The 19637-nt window shown below is 36.8% G+C and overlaps 1 protein-coding gene across 2 annotated transcripts in view; it reads right to left on the reverse strand.

Annotated features, from left to right (window-relative positions):
• Positions 1-11487: 11487 nt before the first annotated feature.
• Positions 11488-19637, reverse strand: part of LOC128637958 (guanylin-like) — a 13139-nt gene continuing 4989 nt past the window's right edge. Inside the window, exons 2-3 of one of the 2 annotated variants that reach the window (XM_053689846.1) lie at positions 15176-15350; positions 11488-11901 (exon numbers count right to left, since the gene is read on the reverse strand). In XM_053689846.1, coding sequence (XP_053545821.1) covers positions 11837-11901; positions 15176-15350 — 240 coding nt within the window. In that variant the 3' untranslated portion in view covers positions 11488-11836. Of the gene's footprint in view, positions 11905-15175; positions 15351-19637 lie in introns of both variants that reach the window. The other variant, XM_053689845.1, reaches the window with a different exon arrangement.

A 19637-nucleotide genomic window follows, 5' to 3' on the forward strand; every position in this document is an offset into this window, starting at 1 on the left:
AGCAATAATTTATATTCAGCATTTGTTAGAGAAATAAATGCCAAATATGACCTCAGGCAGAGGCATACGGCTATTTTAGGGCAAAAGGGCAACACAAAATTATCTGTATTTGCACATATATTTCTCTGTTGCACTGTTACACGCTACCTGCCGCCATATTCAGCAGTAACTTCCTTAACAAATGTTGAATACATATTTTTGCTCATGCCAATAGATGAGTGCAAAACTATTAAAAAGAAGAGTTTTACATTACATTTAATGTTTGATAAACCAACCACTTTTGCATTTTTCTACCATGACTCAATATATGCCTGCCATTTCTTCTTTTACATCACAACTCAAACATTCTTTTCAAATGACTAAAAGGGACATAGTAATATAAAATGATACTTTGTATAAATCAAAAAGTCTTTATTCTGTCCCCTTTTCATGTAATTCCATTCAGTAATTGTGAGCTTTTCAGTTCCTGTTAGAAATGGAAGTGCAGAACACTATTATATTCCACACAGCCATTGGCTGCACACTCAGAACACAGTCATATACCACACAGCCATTGGCTGCACACTCTAGTGACCTATTTATAACTGTCCCTAATTGGCCACAGCAGAGAAGCTAACCTAAGTTACAACATGGCAGCTCCCATTGTTTTATAGACACTAAACCTTTACACTTATTTTGTCAATATTTAAACAGCTAATTCAACTTTAAAAAATACATCTGCATGTTATTCTCAGACTAATCTTTTCTTTGAATGCATCATTCTATCTGGCATTTATTTAGTGTTTAAAGGGATACTGAACCCAATTTTTTTCTTTCATGATTCAGATAGAGCATGCAATTTTAAAGCAACTTTCTAATTTACTTCTATTATCAAATTTTCTTCGTTCTCTTACTATCTTTATTTGAAAAGAAGGCATCTAAGCTAAGGAGCCAGCAAATGTTTGGTTCAGAGCCATGGACAGCACTTGTTTATTGGTGCTGTCCAATCAGCAATTACAACCCAGATTGTTTACCAAAAATAGGCCGGCATCTAAACTTACATTCTTGCTTTTCAAATAAACATACCAAGAGAATGAAAATTTGATAATAGGAGTAAATTAGAAAGTTGCTTAAAATTGCATGCTCTATTTGAATCAAAAAAGAAAAATTTTGGGTTCAGTGTCCCTTTAAAGGAACATAAAACAATTTAGGGTTGTTATATTAAATATTTAATTTGGCATAGTTAAAACAACATACTAGCATTAACCTTTCTTGTAAATTAATTCTACAAGTTGTGAGTTTTCAAATTCTGAGAATAAGAAGTACAAAGTGCAAACTTCCCACATATCTGTTAGTAACTGGTCTCAATAGAGGTGATAGGATAAAGTGATGAAAAACAATGCAAGTATAGATAACAAAATGACAGGCTATTAAATATTTGTAACAAGTAGGAGGCTTAAGAGTTATAAAATGTGCAAACAGAAAATACTATTGCTTATAAATATGTGTTTAACCCCAGCAAAGGGTTTAAACACATAGCTAAATGCGCTAATAGCTAAACACATCTGGTGAGCAATCACAAGAGGTATATGTGTGCCACCACTAGGGTTGCCGATATATCATTAGATTACAAGTTGCTAGATGGATGCTTTTTTGTGTGCATCGGGTTGCACTCGTATTATGAGTCGGTAGTAAAAGGTTTGCTCGTGAGCAAAAATCCAATGCGCGCTAAAAAGAATCACGTTAACTTCTCCCTTAGACTTCAATAGAGCATGCAAACTGAAGAAAAAAACGTAATATCCTTATTCACATGCTAACCTGATCGCGTTTATTCAACTGCACTGAACCTGACATGAATTATGAATATTTCACAATCTAATGTTCTTAATTTACAGGATAATTTCCTTTTAATTGTAAATACATATTTCTATATATATCAGCATAGATATGTATTTTGCAGGAGCAGTATAAGATATATATATATTTATATTTAATAATAAAAAAATACATTATTTTCTATGTGAAGAACATAGGAATGTAAAATATGCATTTTGCGCATCGGATTTAACGCAGTCAGGTTAGCGCATATGAAAACTCAGTAATCTTAAGGTGTGTTATTGAAATATTACATTTGAAAAATAAATTAAAAAATAAAAATGATTAAAAATATTAAATACTATAAAATATTCTATAGAATTTATCTATATTTTTTATAAAAAATTTTAAAACAATTTTTATCAGACAATGTTATTATGAGTGTAACTGATCATTTAAATGTTTTTTTTATGTTTTTTTGTTCAACTTATTTGCCTCGCGTAACAGTTAACCGGCACTTTAAATTGGATTGCGCTCAAGTGAACGCGTTTACTTTCAACTCATAATACATGCGTATTTCCAACGCACGCAAAGTTCTGCAAAATACCCCTTAATGCTCGCTCACAACACTTGGTGCACCACTCATAATCTAGCCCATAACACTTACATAGCCATTATTTTTTAAAATCAGGTCAATATAAACAATAATAAATCAATATAGAAATAAATTACCTGCCATGCTGAAACCTCTATGTGTGTTGGAATCTAATTATGAACAAATAGCCCATTAAAATCAATCCTAGCAGCTTTAGTTTCAGTGTTATGCTGCATAATAGTTTATGCAAATGTAGGCTAATTAGCCACCAATCATCAGCTAGCTCCCAATAGCACATTTCTGCCCTTGAATTAATCTATGTGTTTATGAATATGAAACCCCATATTTTACTTTCAAAATTCAGATAGAGCGTGCCATTTTAAACAACTTTATTAAACGGACAGTCTAGACCCAATACTTCATTACTTATTGTTACATACCAGACAAGCATCTTGCAACGGGTTCCACATCTATAACCTGTAAGAAGTACATGAAACTTTTAAATAATCATTGTTAGTTAGCAAATGAAAATGGCCACCAAGTTTACCCACAGCCTTTGTCTTGTCCACTTAGCTTTTATCTTGTTTGACAGTTTAGTACAGCATGTTTAATATTTTTCAGTTAGCTATTTATGTGTGTATATGTATATATTTATATATATATATATATATATATATATACAATGAAAACGAAACTTGCACTCACTGGTACTTTTCAAAAATCTTTACTGTGTAACGTTTCGGGACAATGTATCCCCTTCCTCAGACCAGGAAGGGGATACATTGTCCCCGAAACGTTACACTGTCACAGTAAAGGTTTTTTAAAAGAACTAGTGAGTGCAAGTTTCGTTTTCATTGTTGCTATATCTATACTCACGAGGTGAGAGTGCACATCCTTGCTACTAAATATAAATATATATATATACAGTATACAGGGAGTGCAGAATTATTAGGCAAATGAGTATTTTGACCACATCATCCTCTTTATGCATGTTGTCTTACTCCAAGCTGTATAGGCTCGAAAGCCTACTACCAATTAAGCATATTAGGTGATGTGCATCTCTGTAATGAGAAGGGGTGTGGTCTAATGACATCAACACCCTATATCAGGTGTGCATAATTATTAGGCAACTTCCTTTCCTTTGGCAAAATGGGTCAAAAGAAGGACTTGATAGGCTCAGAAAAGTCAAAAATAGTGAGATATCTTGCAGAGGGATGCAGCACTCTTAAAATTGCAAAGCTTCTGAAGCGTGATCATCGAACAATCAAGCGTTTCATTCAAAATAGTCAACAGGGTCGCAAGAAGCGTGTGGAAAAACCAAGGCGCAAAATAACTGCCCATGAACTGAGAAAAGTCAAGCGTGCAGCTGCCAAGATGCCACTTGCCACCAGTTTGGCCATATTTCAGAGCTGCAACATCACTGGAGTGCCCAAAAGCACAAGGTGTGCAATACTCAGAGACATGGCCAAGGTAAGAAAGGCTGAAAGACGACCACCACTGAACAAGACACACAAGCTGAAACGTCAAGACTGGGCCAAGAAATATCTCAAGACTGATTTTTCTAAGGTTTTATGGACTGATGAAATGAGAGTGAGTCTTGATGGGCCAGATGGATGGGCCCGTGGCTGGATTGGTAAAGGGCAGAGAGCTCCAGTCCGACTCAGACGCCAGCAAGGTGGAGGTGGAGTACTGGTTTGGGCTGGTATCATCAAAGATGAGCTTGTGGGGCCTTTTCGGGTTGAGGATGGAGTCAAGTTCAACTCCCAGTCCTACTGCCAGTTTCTGGAAGACACCTTCTTCAAGCAGTGGTACAGGAAGAAGTCTGCATCCTTCAAGAAAAACATGATTTTCATGCAGGACAATGCTCCATCACACGCGTCCAAGTACTCCACAGTGTGGCTGGCAAGAAAGGGTATAAAAGAAGAAAATCTAATGACATGGCCTCCTTGTTCACCTGATCTGAACCCCATTGAGAACCTGTGGTTCATCATCAAATGTGAGATTTACAAGGAGGGAAAACAGTACACCTCTCTGAACAGTGTCTGGGAGGCTGTGGTTGCTGCTGCACGCAATGTTGATGGTGAACAGATCAAAACACTGACAGAATCCATGGATGGCAGGCTTTTGAGTGTCCTTGCAAAGAAAGGTGGCTATATTGGTCACTGATTTGTTTTTGTTTTGTTTTTGAATGTCAGAAATGTATATTTGTGAATGTTGACATGTTATATTGGTTTCACTGGTAAAAATAAATAATTTAAATGGGTATATATTTGTTTTTTGTTAAGTTGCCTAATAATTATGCACAGTAATAGTCACCTGCACACACAGATATCCCCCTAAAATAGCTAAAACTAAAAACAAACTAAAAACTACTTCCAAAACTATTCAGCTTTGATATTAATGAGTTCTTTGGGTTCATTGAGAACATGGTTGTTGTTCAATAATAAAATTAATCCTCAAAAATACAACTTGCCTAATAATTCTGCACTCCCTGTATATACTGTATATATAGTATTTGTGTGTGTGTATATATATAGCTATTTATATTTAAATTTATATAATTTTTTTGTTAGAAATTTATGGCAGCAGTTTTGCAAGACTGTTATCCATTTTCAAGAGCATTAGATGACATCACTATTTCCTGCCATGTAGTGCTCTCTATACCTACCTAGGTATCGCTTCAACAAAGCAACAAAGAATATCATGAGAACAATGCAAATTTAATAATAGAAGTCAATTTGAAAGTCTAGTTTGGTTTCATATCCCTTTAACAACTCAGAGCATTTTCTTTTTGCATTTTTATGCCCCTTTAATGTATGTAGAATGTTTTTAAACTGTTTTGTTGCTTTATTGCATGACAACAAAGATCTATATTAATGACAAGGTGTTATACGTACATTGAAACTTGTCACCCAGTCTCTGAGGGACCTGACGCCTGTTAAAATCACACAATAATATATAGAGTATCTCACAAAAGTGAGTACACCCCTAACATTTTTGTAAATATTGTATTATATCTTTTCATGGGACAACACTGAAGAAATGACACTTTGCTACAATGTAAAGTAGTGAGTGCACAGCCTGTATAACAGTGTAAATTTGCTGTCCCCTCAAAATAACTCAACACACAGCTATTAATGTCTAAACCATTGGCAACAAAAGTGAGTACACCCCTAAGTGGAAATGTCCAAATTGTGCCCAATTAGCCATCCCCCCCCCCGTGTCATGTGACTCGTTAGTGCTACAAGGTCCCAGGTGTGAATGGGGAGCAGGTGTGTTAAATTTGGTGTTATCGTTCTCACACTCTCTCATACTGGTCACTGGAAGTTCAACACGGCACCTCATGGCAAAGAACTCTCTGAGGATCTGAAAAAAAAAATTGTTGCTCTACGTAAAGATGGCCTAGGCTATAAAAAGATTACCAAGACCCTGAAACTGAGCTTCAGCACGGTGGGCAAGACCATACAGCGGTTTCATAGGACAGATTCCACTCAGAACAGGCCTCGCCATGGTCGACCAAAGAAGTTGAGTGCACGTGCTCAGAATCATATCCAGATGTTGTCTTTGGGAAATAGACGTATGAGTGCTGCCAGCATTGCTGCAGAGGTTGAAGGGGTGGGGGGTCAGCCTGTCAGTGCTCAGGCCATACGCTGTACACTGTATCAAATTGGTCTGCATGGCTGTCATCCCAGAAGGAAGCCTCTTCTAAAGATGATGCACAAGAAAGCCCGCAAACAGTTTGCTGAAGACAAGCAGACTAAGGACATGGATTACTGGAACCATGTCCTGTTGTCCAATGAGACCAAGATAAACTTATTTGGTTCAGATGGTGTCAAGCGTGTGTGGCTGCAACCAGGTGAGGAGTGCAAAGACAAGTGTGTCTTGTCTACAGTCAAGCATAGTGGTGGGAGTGTCGTGGTCTGGGCCTGCATGAGTGCTGCCGCCACTGGGGAGCTACAGTTCATTGAGGGAACCATGAATGCCATCATGTACTGTGACATACTGAAGCAGAGCATGATCCACTCCCTTCGAAGACTGGGCCATAGAGCAGTATTCCAACATGATAATGACCCCAAACACACCTCCAAGATGACCACTGCCTTGCTAAATAAGCTGAGGGTAAAGGTGATGGACTGGCCAAACATGTCTCCAGACCTAAACCCTATTGCGCATCTGTGGGGCATCCTCAAACAGAAGGTGGGGGAGTGCAAGGTCTCTAACATCCACCAGCTCTGTGATGTCGTCATGGAGGAGCGGAAGAGGACTCCAGTGGCAACCTGTGAAGCTCTGGTGAACTCCATGCCAAAGAGGGTTAAGGTAGTGCTGGAGAATAATGGTGGCCACACAAAATATTGACACTTTGGGCCCAATTTGGACATTTCCACTTAGGGGTGTACAGCCTGTTATACAGGCTGTACACTCACTACTTTACAAAGTGTAATTTCTTTAGTGTTGTCACATGAAAAGATATAATAAGATATTTACAAAAATGTGATGGGTGACCTCACTTTTGTGAGATACTGTATGTTAGAATGTATAGATATTGTATAAACCAGTGATGTGCAGTGATGTCAGAGGCTGGTGAGGCAGTGGCTAGGATACGCCTTCATTCTTTAGATATCCTTTGTTGAAGAAATAGCAATGCACATGGGTGAGCCAATCACATGAGGTATCTATGTGCAGCCACCAATCAGCAGCTACTGAGCATATTTAGATATTATTTTCAACAAAGGATATCAAAAGAATGAAGAAAATTAGATATTAGATGTAAATTGGAAAGTTATTTAAAATTTCATTCTCTTTCTAAATCATGAAAGAAAACATATGGGTTTCATGTCCCTTTAACTGGTGTCTTGGAAAACTGGTCAACTTAGTAAACATCTGGGGTGCAATCCGATATATGGCGCAGGTTTTGGCGCAAGCGAGGAAAGCTGCGTCGCCTGTAGTTTCAGCTCGCAACTCGAGCTATCCCATATACGGCGCCGTCAGATGCTAAAGTGCCGTAAGTCTCACAAACTAGCGATGTCCAGAAATCTGCGTAAGTACAAATTTCTGGAGTCGCCAGGGACTTACGGCACTTTAGAAACTGCCGCCTACAAAACCTTACTAAAGTATTAAATCTCCCGTACTGTCTAACACACCTCCCAAACATAGCCTGACACGTATACCCCTATATCCGCAATCCCCCCTCTCACTCCTAATAATAAATATATTAACCCCTAAACCGCTGCTCCCGGACCCCGCTGCCAGCTACATATGTTTACCCCCTAATGTGACCCCCCTACACCGCCGACAGCTACATTAAAATTATTACCCCCTAATGTGAGCCCCCTGCTTAAACTATATTAACCCCTAATCTGACCCCCTTACACCGCCGCCACCTATATTAAAATTATTAACCCCTAATCTAATCCCCTTACACCGCCACCACCTATATTAAATTTATTAACCCCTAAAATACAAAAATTTCCCTACACTAAACTTTGTTACTTTGTCCCAAAGTAACCAGCTCTATTACCAGCCCTTAAAAGGGCCTTTTGCGGGGCATTGTCCCAAAGTAATCAGCTCTTTTACCTGTAATCTAATCCCCCTACACCGCCGCCACCTATATTAAATTTATTAACCCCTAATCTAATCCCCCTACACCGCTGCAACCTATATTAAATATATTAACCCCTAATCTGACCCCCCTACACCGCCGCCACCTATATTAACTATATTAACCCTAATTATATTACGGTTAATATAGTTAATATAGTTATTATATTATATATATATTAACTATATTATTAACCCTATCCAACTCTAACACCCCTAACTTAATTATTATTAAAATAAATCTAAATAATATTAATAATATTAACTAAATTATTCCTATTTAAAACTAAATACTTACCTATAAAATAAACCCTAAGATAGCTACAATATAATTAATAATTACATTGTAGCTATTTTAGGGTTTATATTTATTTTACAGGTAACTTGGTATTTATTTTAACTAGGTACAATAGCTATTAAATAGTTAATAACTATTTAATAGCTACCTAGTTTAAATAATTACCATATTACCTGTATATATTAGTAAAAATATCTAATCTAAAATACAATTAAACTAAATTACAAAAAAAAACACTAAATTACCAAAAATAAAAAAAGATTACAAGAATTTTAAGCTAATTACACCTAATCTAAGCCCCCTAATAAAATAATAAAGCCCCCCAAAATAAAAAAAATTCCCTACCCTATTCTAAAGTACAAAGTAATCAGCTCTTTTACCAGCCCTTAAAAGGGCTTTTTGCGGGGCATTGCCCCAAAGTAATCAGCTCTTTTACATGTAAAAAAAATAGAATACCCCCCCCCAACATTACAACCCACATACCCCTATTCTAACCCACCCAAACCCCCCTTAAAAAAACCTATCACTAACCCCCTGAAGATCTCCCTACCTTGAGTCGACTTCACCCAGCCGAGCCGAATTCTTCATCCAATCCGGGCGATGTCTTCATCCAAGCAGCAAAGAAGAGGTCTTCCATCCGGGCGATGTCTTCATCCAAGCAGCAAAGAAGAGGTCTTCCATCCGGCTGATGTCTTCCTCCAAGTGGATCGAGCTCACATTCTATTGGCTGTTCCGATCAGCCAATAGAATGCGAGCTCAATCCGATTGGATGATCCATTCAGCCAATCGGATTTTTCCTACCTTAATTCCGATTGGCTGATAGAATCCTATCTGCCAATCGGAATTCGAGGGACGCCATCTTGGATGACATCATTTAAAGGAACCTTCATTCGTCGTTAGTCCGTTGGGCCAGCTGGATGATCCATGTAGGAGGTCTGAAGATGGAGCCGGAAGAAAGAAGATAGAAGATGCTGCTTGGAGGAAGACATCGGCCGGATGGAAGAACTCTTCTTTGCCGCTTGCATGAAGACATCGCCCGGATGGAAGACCTCTTCTTTGCCGCTTGGATGAAGACATCGCCCGGATGGAAGACCTCTTCTTTGCCGCTTGGATGAAGACATCGCCCGGATTGGATGAAGACTTCAGCTCGGCTGGGTGAAGACGACTCAAGGTAGGGAGATCTTCAGGGGGTTAGTGATAGGTTTTTTTAATATATATAATTAGGGTTAATTTAGTTAATATAGGTGGCGGCGGTATAGGGGGATCACATTAGGGGTTCATATATTTAATATAGGTGGCGGCGGTGTAGGGGGATTAGATTAGGGGTTAATATATTTATTTTAGGTGGTGGCGGTGTAGGGGGATTAGATTACAGGTAAAAGAGCTGATTAATTTGTGACAATGCCCCGCAAAAGGCCCTTTTAAGAGCTGGTAATAGAGCTGGTTACTTTGGGGCAATGCCCCGCAAAAGGCCCTTTTAAGGGCTGGTAATAGAGCTGGTTACTTTGGGGCAATGCCATGCAAAAAGCCCTTTTCAGGGCTATTTGTAATTTAGTTTAGGGTAGGGACATTTTAGTATTTTAGGGGGTAATACATTTATTATAGGTGGCGGCGGTGTAGGGGTATTATATTAGGGGTTAATACATTTAATATAGGTGGCGGCGGTGTAGGGGCATTAGATTAGGGGGTAATATAGTTAAAATAGGTGGCGGCGGGGTAGGGGGCTCACATTAGGGGGTAATAATTTTAATATAGATGGCGGCGGTGTAGGGGGATTACATTAGGGGTTAATAATTTTAATGTAGGTGGAAGCGGTGTAGGGGGATCACATTAGGGGGTTAGACATTTAATGTAGGTGGCGGCGGGGTCCGGGAGCAGCGGTTTAGGGGTTAAACACTTTATTAGGGATTGCGGCGGGGATCGCGGTTGACAGCTAGATAGACATTGCGCATGCGTTAGGTGTTAGGTTTTATTTTGCAGGTAGTTTAGGGAGTTACGGGGCTCCAATACTCAGCGTAAGGCTTACTATGCCTGCATTTTGTGGCGAGGTGAAAATGGAGTAAGATTTCTCCATTTTCGCCACGTAAGTCCTTACGCTGTATATTGGATACCAAACTGCGCTGGTTTGGTATACCTGTCTATGGGCCAAACAACTACGGCCGAAGGCAGAAATATGCGAGCGTAAGTTCTAGGCTACGCCGTATATAGGATACCAAACCAGGGCAATATTTGGCGTCGCCAGCTTTTGCGGGCAACGCTGCATATCGGATCGGGCCCCTGATTTTAGTCTAAAGGATTGTAACTGAAACTCTTGCCAGATAACAAAATGCTTGCTCTGATTATGAGATCTAGAAATCCATGCCCATTAAAATATGTTTAAAACATACTTTTTACTTTAATGCTGCAAATTATGCTTATAGATTCTTTCATTATTCAGTAAATATAAAAATGTCTTGATCCAGTGGCGGCTGGTGAAATTTAAAGATGGTGGGGTGCTTGACCCCACCCCTTTAAATAAAGCCACACCATCAGATGGCACTACCAATTCATTAATTAAATAAATAAAAAGTAGACAGAAACTTCAATAAAATGTAGCTAAAACACTGCCCTCTGCAATCTTTTCCTGCTCTGTAAGGAAGTGACAGTGGCACATTCCACTACACTTAGAGGGGAAGTAAAGAACTCTCTTTTTTATTGAATCAAAGCTAACAGCTGAACAGGGCAGCAACAAAAATAAATGAAAGTTGTTTCCGTTTTTGTTTTGTTTTATATGATTTAACATCCAGCCCCAACCCTAAGTTCCACTTACTAATGCCTCTCACTGGATTGGTTCAGCCCAAATAGGACTGCCTCAAATAAACAGTTATGTGCCATGCAATGATCTTAACCACTTTCATCCAGTAGGTGGCACAACATGCTGTGTAATGGTGGGCAGACCTGCTTGTGCCTCTCCATTGCACAACATGTAGCTGTGAAGGAAAAAAAATGCTGGGGGGAATTTTTTTTTTTTTTTTAAGCCAATAAAAAAAATATATTTTTGCCCATATGAGAGGTGAAGCCCTGTCTCACCTGCCTCTAGTGACTGCACATCACTGGGTAAGCATAGCTTTAACTTAAAATAGAAACTTTAAAAAGATAATACTGATGTATGTAAATATTTACTGTAAATTGATGAGATGGATATTAAAGAAAATTACAGTAAGATGTTGAATTCACTTTATTCTGTTTGCTTAACAATAAAATAAAAAAGGATCAGAGTAATATGATAATTACATGCAGACACATCCCAGCCACTGAGATAAAAGAGTAGATTTTATTGGACCAGGAATACAAGAGTCTTTTTTCTACTGCACATTATGTACAGTGGGATTTAATAAATGACTTTACTTTTTCTATGACCTCCAGTTCATTTCATAGTGCTGCGGTGCTCACATCGTCTGGTGATTAAATGACGGACGACGCTGAGACCATGAAGACTTGTTTCCATTGAAGAGTCTAAGAGACTTGTTAGAATGAGCTGTTGATTGGTTCTTGACTCACGAAGAAGAACGTCAGCAGCCGGGGCAAGCTGGATTGGCGCATATTTCACACTCATCCACATTATTTGCAGCTTCAACTGCTTAGAAATAAATTGACAGAAAAATCATTAGGCATTTTACTGTCTCAAATATTTTCACAATTGCAGTTCCTCATCTTGAATTGACAGCACTAAATGACATTTGTACATAACTACATATGGAATATATACAGTGGTGGGATTCAGCTGGTTCTCAAAAGTTCTTAAAGGGACTGTCAAGCCAAAATGAAACTTTCATGATTCAGATAGGGTATTACGTTTTAAACAACTTTCCAATTTACTATTAGCATCAAATTTGCTTTGTTCCCTTGTTATTCTTTGTTAAAAGCTAAATCTAGGTAGGTTTGTTAGATAATTTCTAAGCCCGTAATGGCTGTTTCTTATCTCAGTGCATTTTGACCGTTTTTTTCAGTTACACAGCGCTAATTCATGTGTGCCATATAAATAACATTGTGCTCATTACCATAGTTATTTATGAGTAATCACTGATTGGCTAAAATGAAAGTCTGTCAAAAGAACTCAAATAAGGGGCAGTCTGCAGAGGCTTAGATACAAGGCAATCACAGAGGTAAAAAGTGTATTAATATAACAGTGTTGGTTATGCAAAACTGGGGAATGGGCAATAAAGGCATCTTTTTAAACAATATATATTTTAGAGTAGATTGTCCCTTTAATAACCTGTTCCTAAAATGTCTTTTTTGGTTCCTATTCATTTTGTCATTCCTAAGCCGTTATTTGCGCTAGCAGTAAGCTTTTTGCGCTTGTAAGGATGCGTTCAAGTTGAAAGAAAACTGTTTTCGATTGAGCATTATCACAAGTTCAAAAAAACGAACATACTATATTGCGTGCGTGTTCATGTTTTCTCCCTTAGAAGTCATGGATAAAAAAAAGTGGAAAAAACCTAATACCTCACTCTCAAACAAACCCGATCGCATATTCTAATGTGCATTAACCCGACATATAAATATGAATATTTCACATTCCAATGTTCTTCAGATAACAGAATATGATATTATTTTGGTACAATATATATATCTATAACTATATATATATAAACAAGTCAAGTAGAAAAGGGCAGTCATTGGAATACACATAAAATATAACTTTACCAGTTAGACAGCAGAACTTTTAACTGGTGATATTAAAAGTTAAATTTTATGTGTTTTCCAGTGAGTGCCTTTTTCTACTTTTATTGTTTGGATACCTCCTGAATTTGCACCCTGGCAATTGTGATATTTGGATTAGGGAGTGCCTATCTCAATGACATTTTTTTTGTATATATATATACATGATTATATATAGGTATAGATTTATGCAGGAATATCTATTTAGAAATACATAGAACATATTCTGCTATGTGCAGAACATTGGAATGTGAAATATTTACAGTAAATACACTGTATGTTTTCATCTACTTAAAGGGATACTCAAGTCAAAATTAAACTTTCATGATTCAGATAGAGCAGCAATTTTAAATGAGAGAGAGATAACCAGAGATCTCAAGTTGCGGCAATCATTCTAGCGTAAATCGTGATTGTTCTCAATCAATCACGTTTACTTTTAACTCGTAATACAATCATTAACCCCAACAAGCGCAAACACCCATGATAAACCTCTTATCACTCGTACACAAGCGTTTGTGCTCCTATGGTAATCTGGCCCTCATTGGGTGACATTGGAATAAAAATCAACTGCTAAGGACATTGCTGAATTCCTAACAGATGCATTTGAAAAGCCGGTAAGTGAGTTATTGTTGGGTTTTCAGATTAGAAATTAGCAAATTTTGAATTGGGAAACCTTACAAAAGGTCACGCACAGCCCTTTAAGAATTCTCAGGGATGAAAGGACCTTAAAGGGACATACAATTGCAAACATTTGAGTATTTTATTATTGCATATTTTTTTATTAGAATTATAAGTTTAAATCTTGCAAATTGCTTAAACACATAGTTAAAGTAAGTTCGAGAGCAGCAATACCCTACTGGGAGTTAAATGAACGCATATTGTGAGCCAATTACAAGTGTGTGTGTAGGCACCAATCAGCAGCTAGCTCCCAGTAGTGTATTGGTGCTCCTGAGCATACCTAGGTAAGCTTTAAAACAAAGGATAACAAGAGAATGAAGACAATTTGATAAGAGAGGTAAAGTGAAAAGCATCTTACAATTACAATGTTTTATCTGAGCCATGAAACTTTAATTTTGATTTTGATGACTTTAAACACTTTTTGTGCTTGTCACACTCTCGGTACAGAGGCCAAAAAGCAAATTCTGCAGCCTAGGTTTTTTGTTTTTTTTTTTTGTTTGTTTTTTAAATGCTGCAAACCTGAAGAAAGCCTTGGTTACAAAATATGCTTTTTGAGATTACTAGGGAGTGTGGGGCCAGCAGTGAAACAGTTAATAATGTAACCACACCTTCTGGTCTGCATTGTGTAGCGTTTGCCAACTGCAGGGTCTGGTTCTCTAATTAAAGGGACACTAAACCCACATGTTTTATTTAAGGATTCTGATAGAGTAGCAATTGTAAGCAACTTTCTAATTTACTCCTATTATCATTATTTCTTTGTTTCTCTTGCTATCTTTATTTGAAAAATAAGGCATCTAAGCTAAGGAGCCAGACACTTTTTCGTTTAGACCATGGACAAAACTTGTTTATTGGTGGGTGAATTTATCCACCAATAAGCAAGAACATCCCAGGTTTTTCACCAAAAATGGGCCGGCATCGAAACTTACATTCCTGCTTTTCAAATAAATATACCAAGAGAATGAAGAACATTTGCTAATAGGAGTAAACTAGAAAGTGCTTTAAATTGCATGCTCTATCTGAATCACAAAAGAAAAAAATTGGGTTCAGTGTCCCTTTAAGAGCCGCCCCATAGTTGGTTCAGAACCTGGGTTATGCTTGCTTATTGGTTTGCTAAATGTAGCCACCAATAAGCAAGCGCTATCCAGGGTGCTGAACCTAAAATGGGCTGGCTCCTAAGCTTTAAATTCCTGCTTTTTAACTAAAGATAGCAAGAGACCGAAGAAAATTTGATAATTGGAGTAAATTAGAAAGTTGCTTAAAATTGCTGCTATATCTGAATCATGAAAGAAAACATTTGGGTTTAGTGTCCCTTTAACTATTTCACTGCTGGGCCCCTCACAAAATCTGGCCTTAGCGGGAACCACTGGGGACAACACACCATTTTTACACAAAAGCAAAACATATTTAATATCCCTTTAATAACGTACTAATTTTTTTTTTACTTATTACACTTTTATGCCCCTAAGTGGTTAATTTAAGATGTGCACCTAAATAGAATAATAAAACAATACCCAATTTAATAAAGATCTCCGGAGCATCTACTTCCTGACACACTGGATAAAATTCCTCTGGGAGCCTGTGATCATCGCACAGTTTATGGGCTACTTGAGCGCCATCGTTTCCATCTTCTTCCATCAGTTTTTTCAAGTTGTTTACTGACTCCAGTGAGTATGTGAATTTACCAACCTGCAACAGAAAAAGCTGGCACATTAAAGAATTGACCCTTTCCTAAAACTCTCACATGAGATTCAGTATATCAAGTTAAAAAAACATTAAAGGGACACTGAACCCAAAAATTTTCTTTCGTGATTCAGATAGAGTAGCAACTTTCTAATTTACTCCTATTATCAATTTTTCATCATTCTCTTGCTATCTTTATATGAAAAAGAAGGCATCTAAGCTTTTTTTCTTGTTTCAGTACTCTGGACAGCAGTTTTTGATTGGTGGATGAATTTATCCACCAATCAGCAAGGACAATCTAGGTTGTTCACCAAAAATGGGCCGGCATCTAAACTTACATTCTTGCATTTCAAATAAAGATACCAAGAGAATAAAGAACATTTTATAATAGGAGTAAATTAGAAAGTTGCTTAAAATTTCATGATCTATCTGAATCAAAAAAGAAAAAAATTGAGCTCAGTGTCCCTTTAAATTGAGATATATTTTTTGTCTTGTGTATTGGCCACATCTAAACATTTTTAGAATAAATTAACATTTTGTTTGCTGCAATTGTTTTTAAATAGCCAAGCGTCCATCAGTTTCCTTATTTGGAGGAGCAATCTTCTGCAGAATACAATGCTAGCCAAGCCAAGTTCGTTGTTTGTATAAAATGCATTGTTTTGCATCTGCTGAAGTCAATAAGGGACAGATATGTAGCAAGTTCATCTTGAAAAGTCAGTAGGGTGCATTTCCAAACTGTGAATTACAAAATTCACAGTTCCTATAGCTATATTACATGAAAATGCTGAAAATAAATAAAGTAAGAAAGAAAGTAAAAAAAAAAAGTATATTACAAAGCTGTTTTACTAAAAATATTTTATAATAAAATATTTAAAGGAATCGGAAAGTCAAAATTAAACGTGTTAAAATGTGCTTTGTTCTCTTGGTATTCATTGTTGAAAAAAATGTACATACCCTACTCTAGTGGGAGCTACCTGCTGATTGTTGCCTGCATACATTTGTCTCTTGTGATTGGCTAACTAGATGTGTTCAGCTAACTGCAGTAGTGCAATGATGTTCCTTCAGCAAAGGATAACAAGAGAACAAAGCAAATTTGATAATAGAAGTAAATTGGAAAGTTGAATTATGAAAGAACATTTTGGGGTTTCCTGTCCATTTAACATAAAATAATATTTACAATCAAGTTTATGCACAACACTGAGCTACTTCTAACTAATTTCATTCATTCATTTGGAATATGCTGAAGTTGGTATAAATCAGTTAGTGCTGATCACTAAGGAGACCAGCTTGTATTAACCATATAATTATTATTTCTTAATGTTGATTTACTAAAATATTTTTGGGGGTGACTAATATTTGTTTAAAGGAATTTAAAATATTAAATTCTTTATTTGTACACTATATTAATATATATATATATATATATATATATATATATATATATATATATATATATATATATATATATATATATATACTGTATATAAAGTCAGCAGATGAAGCGCACTCCAATAGGCATTTTTTTAATTAGTCACTGTTTTATTGTGAACGCTTTCAGACCAACCGGTCTGTCCTAAGCCAAATTTGTCTGAGGACGGACCGGTTGGTGCGAAAACGTTCACAATAAAACAGTGACTAATTGAAAAAATGCCTATTGGAGTGTGCTTCTTCTGCTGACTATTTATACCTTTTGCTGCACCCTAGGTTGCTGACACTGGAAGTCTGGAGTGCGATTTGTTCTGATACTATATATAAATATATAAATATATATATATATATATATATATATATAAAAATATATAAATAAATATATAATATTAAAACTACTAATGTAATGACACCAACAGGCATAATAGCTAGTGATATTCAGGGGGCTTGTGACAATACACGATTATTATGCAAAAAAACAAACAACAACAACAATTAAACTATCCTAGTGTACATACATACTGTACATATATATATACAAATGTATTATTAAACTGTTACTACACTGCCACCTCCTGATATTAAGTATATACAACAAACTAATTCTAGTAGCAAAAAATTAGTTTCGACAAATCTTTTGTAACAAATATTCAGAAAAATTAGTTTGCTGCACTATTTGGTACTTGTTTCATTTAAAATAAAACTAATACTGAATATTCAGGGAACATTTACATTCATTTTCATTAAACAAATGTAAATATTCCTTTACTGCAGGTGAAAAAAAGTATCGCCTGAAGATGTATACTTACCTCTAGCTCGCTGGGGGGAGCCGCGCTATTTCCGACCCTTCTTCACAGAGCCCAGGGCTAATAGGAGGTTAGAGTGGTGGATCCTAGGGAATATGTTAAAGGAAGTTTTCCTTTAATGTAGGCTATGCGATCCGCTACACTAAACTTCCTATTAGCCCTGGGCTCTGTGAAGAAGGGTCGGAAAGTAAGTATTTTACTTTTCAGCTAATTTAAGGGAAACTAATAAATACTGATGACATTTGTCAGTATTTCTTCATTTTCTTTAAATTAGTTCGAGCATTTGTTCAGATATTTGTTTAATAAAAACTAAACGAATATCGTTTTTTCGTTAGGAATTTGCATGTGTAACTAAACAATGCACAAGTCTACTTCTAATAAATACAGATTGCACATCATTTTACTGCCCTCTAATGGCCTCTGCAATTTACTTCATATATTTTTTTTCTCACTATATTGCTTTCCAAAATTGTATTTGTATACAGGTTACACAAGCAATACTGTACTCTTAACATTGTTTTTATTTGCCTCCTTAAAAACAGTAAAAATACAAATATTATTATATATTTTATCATAAATATGTAAATCATATTATCTAACAGACAACAGATAGTACCTCCCCTACATGTATAAAGATAAATGTGAAATAAATGTGACATATATATATATATATATATATATATATATATATATCTCAAATTATAATGTTCCAAACAATTCAATATTCCATAAAGGATATGTCTATATGATGTGTTCAGATGTAGTGTTAAAACGATCCCCTACATAGTTTTAGTATGATTTAAACTGTAAACCGATTAAATGTCAAGTGCAGTGAATTTGTTATCAGCATTATCCATAGTTTACTTATAAGCAGACAAAAAGCTTTGCAATATACTTTCATGATTTATTTTGCAATCTTTTCATGTAGTTTAGTGTTTTTTCTATATCTGAGAAATGAAAAAACACCCTGCAGACTTCACAAGGCTTACCCTGCTACTCATCTTTCCCTAACTGTCTTTAACAGATACAAACTGCAAAACAATATGGCTATTCCTGTGAGCTACAGACTGAAGACCAGATTGGTTCCTCCAAATGGCAAGTGGTGGGTTTGGCTATTAAAAACAATTGCAGCAAACAAGATGTTAATTTATTTTACAAATATTAAGACTTAGCTGATATGTTATTCTATAGAAATATGTTGTAATTACAAGGTGTTTACCGTCCCTTTAAAGCAAAACATTAAAATCCCGAATTGTTTGTACTCAAATTAGATTAGATCACTTTCTTTAGGTAAATTTGCTTGCATTTAATCATTCCTGACAAATCATAGTCTGTATTCTCTGCACTAAGCAACATAAAGGGAATATTTATTAAGCTGCATTCACAGCTCTTGAGGTTTTATGGTGCAGCAGCAGGAGTGACCCGGTGTAGTGTCGAAATCTGCGACCCGACGGACTGTGCGACCGTGATGTCACCACATTCCTCAGCGCATACGTGACTGGTTGACCACCAATCACCTGCTAGAGACACCTCCTTCATCACGGTCGCACATTCCATCGGCTCGCCTGACTCGCACTACTATCACTAAGTGACTTGCGCATTGAAGGCATCTGAGTGCTCACATTGATCCTGGTGGGGAAATTATACAAGCAAAGGAGCTCCACTATTGCATTGTGCTCTTTTATTCTCCTAAAGCAACTTAGAGCCGGCAAAATGTGCGACCGTGACAAAGGAGGTGTCTCTAGCAGGTGATTGGTGGTCAACCAGTTACGTGTGCGCTGAGGAATGTGGTGACGTCACGGTCGCTCATTCCGTTGGGTCGCAGATTTCGACACTACACTGGCAACCACTAATTTAAGAAGCAGAAACTGCTAATACACCCGACAATACCTTGTTTGGGGTGATATTTGACATACCCTGCTTTCATGCCATTGGCTGCACAAGATCAGGTGGAGGAGATTGCACAACACAATGCTGCTTCCCAAGTGGCAATTGTAGGCAGACAGAATCTCTGCTTGATAACTTGTCCGCCTGCAATCTTAAAGGGACATTGTACACT

Source organism: Bombina bombina, chromosome 8, assembly GCF_027579735.1.
Source record: "Bombina bombina isolate aBomBom1 chromosome 8, aBomBom1.pri, whole genome shotgun sequence".
In the NCBI taxonomy this organism is placed as follows: domain Eukaryota; kingdom Metazoa; phylum Chordata; class Amphibia; order Anura; family Bombinatoridae; genus Bombina; species Bombina bombina.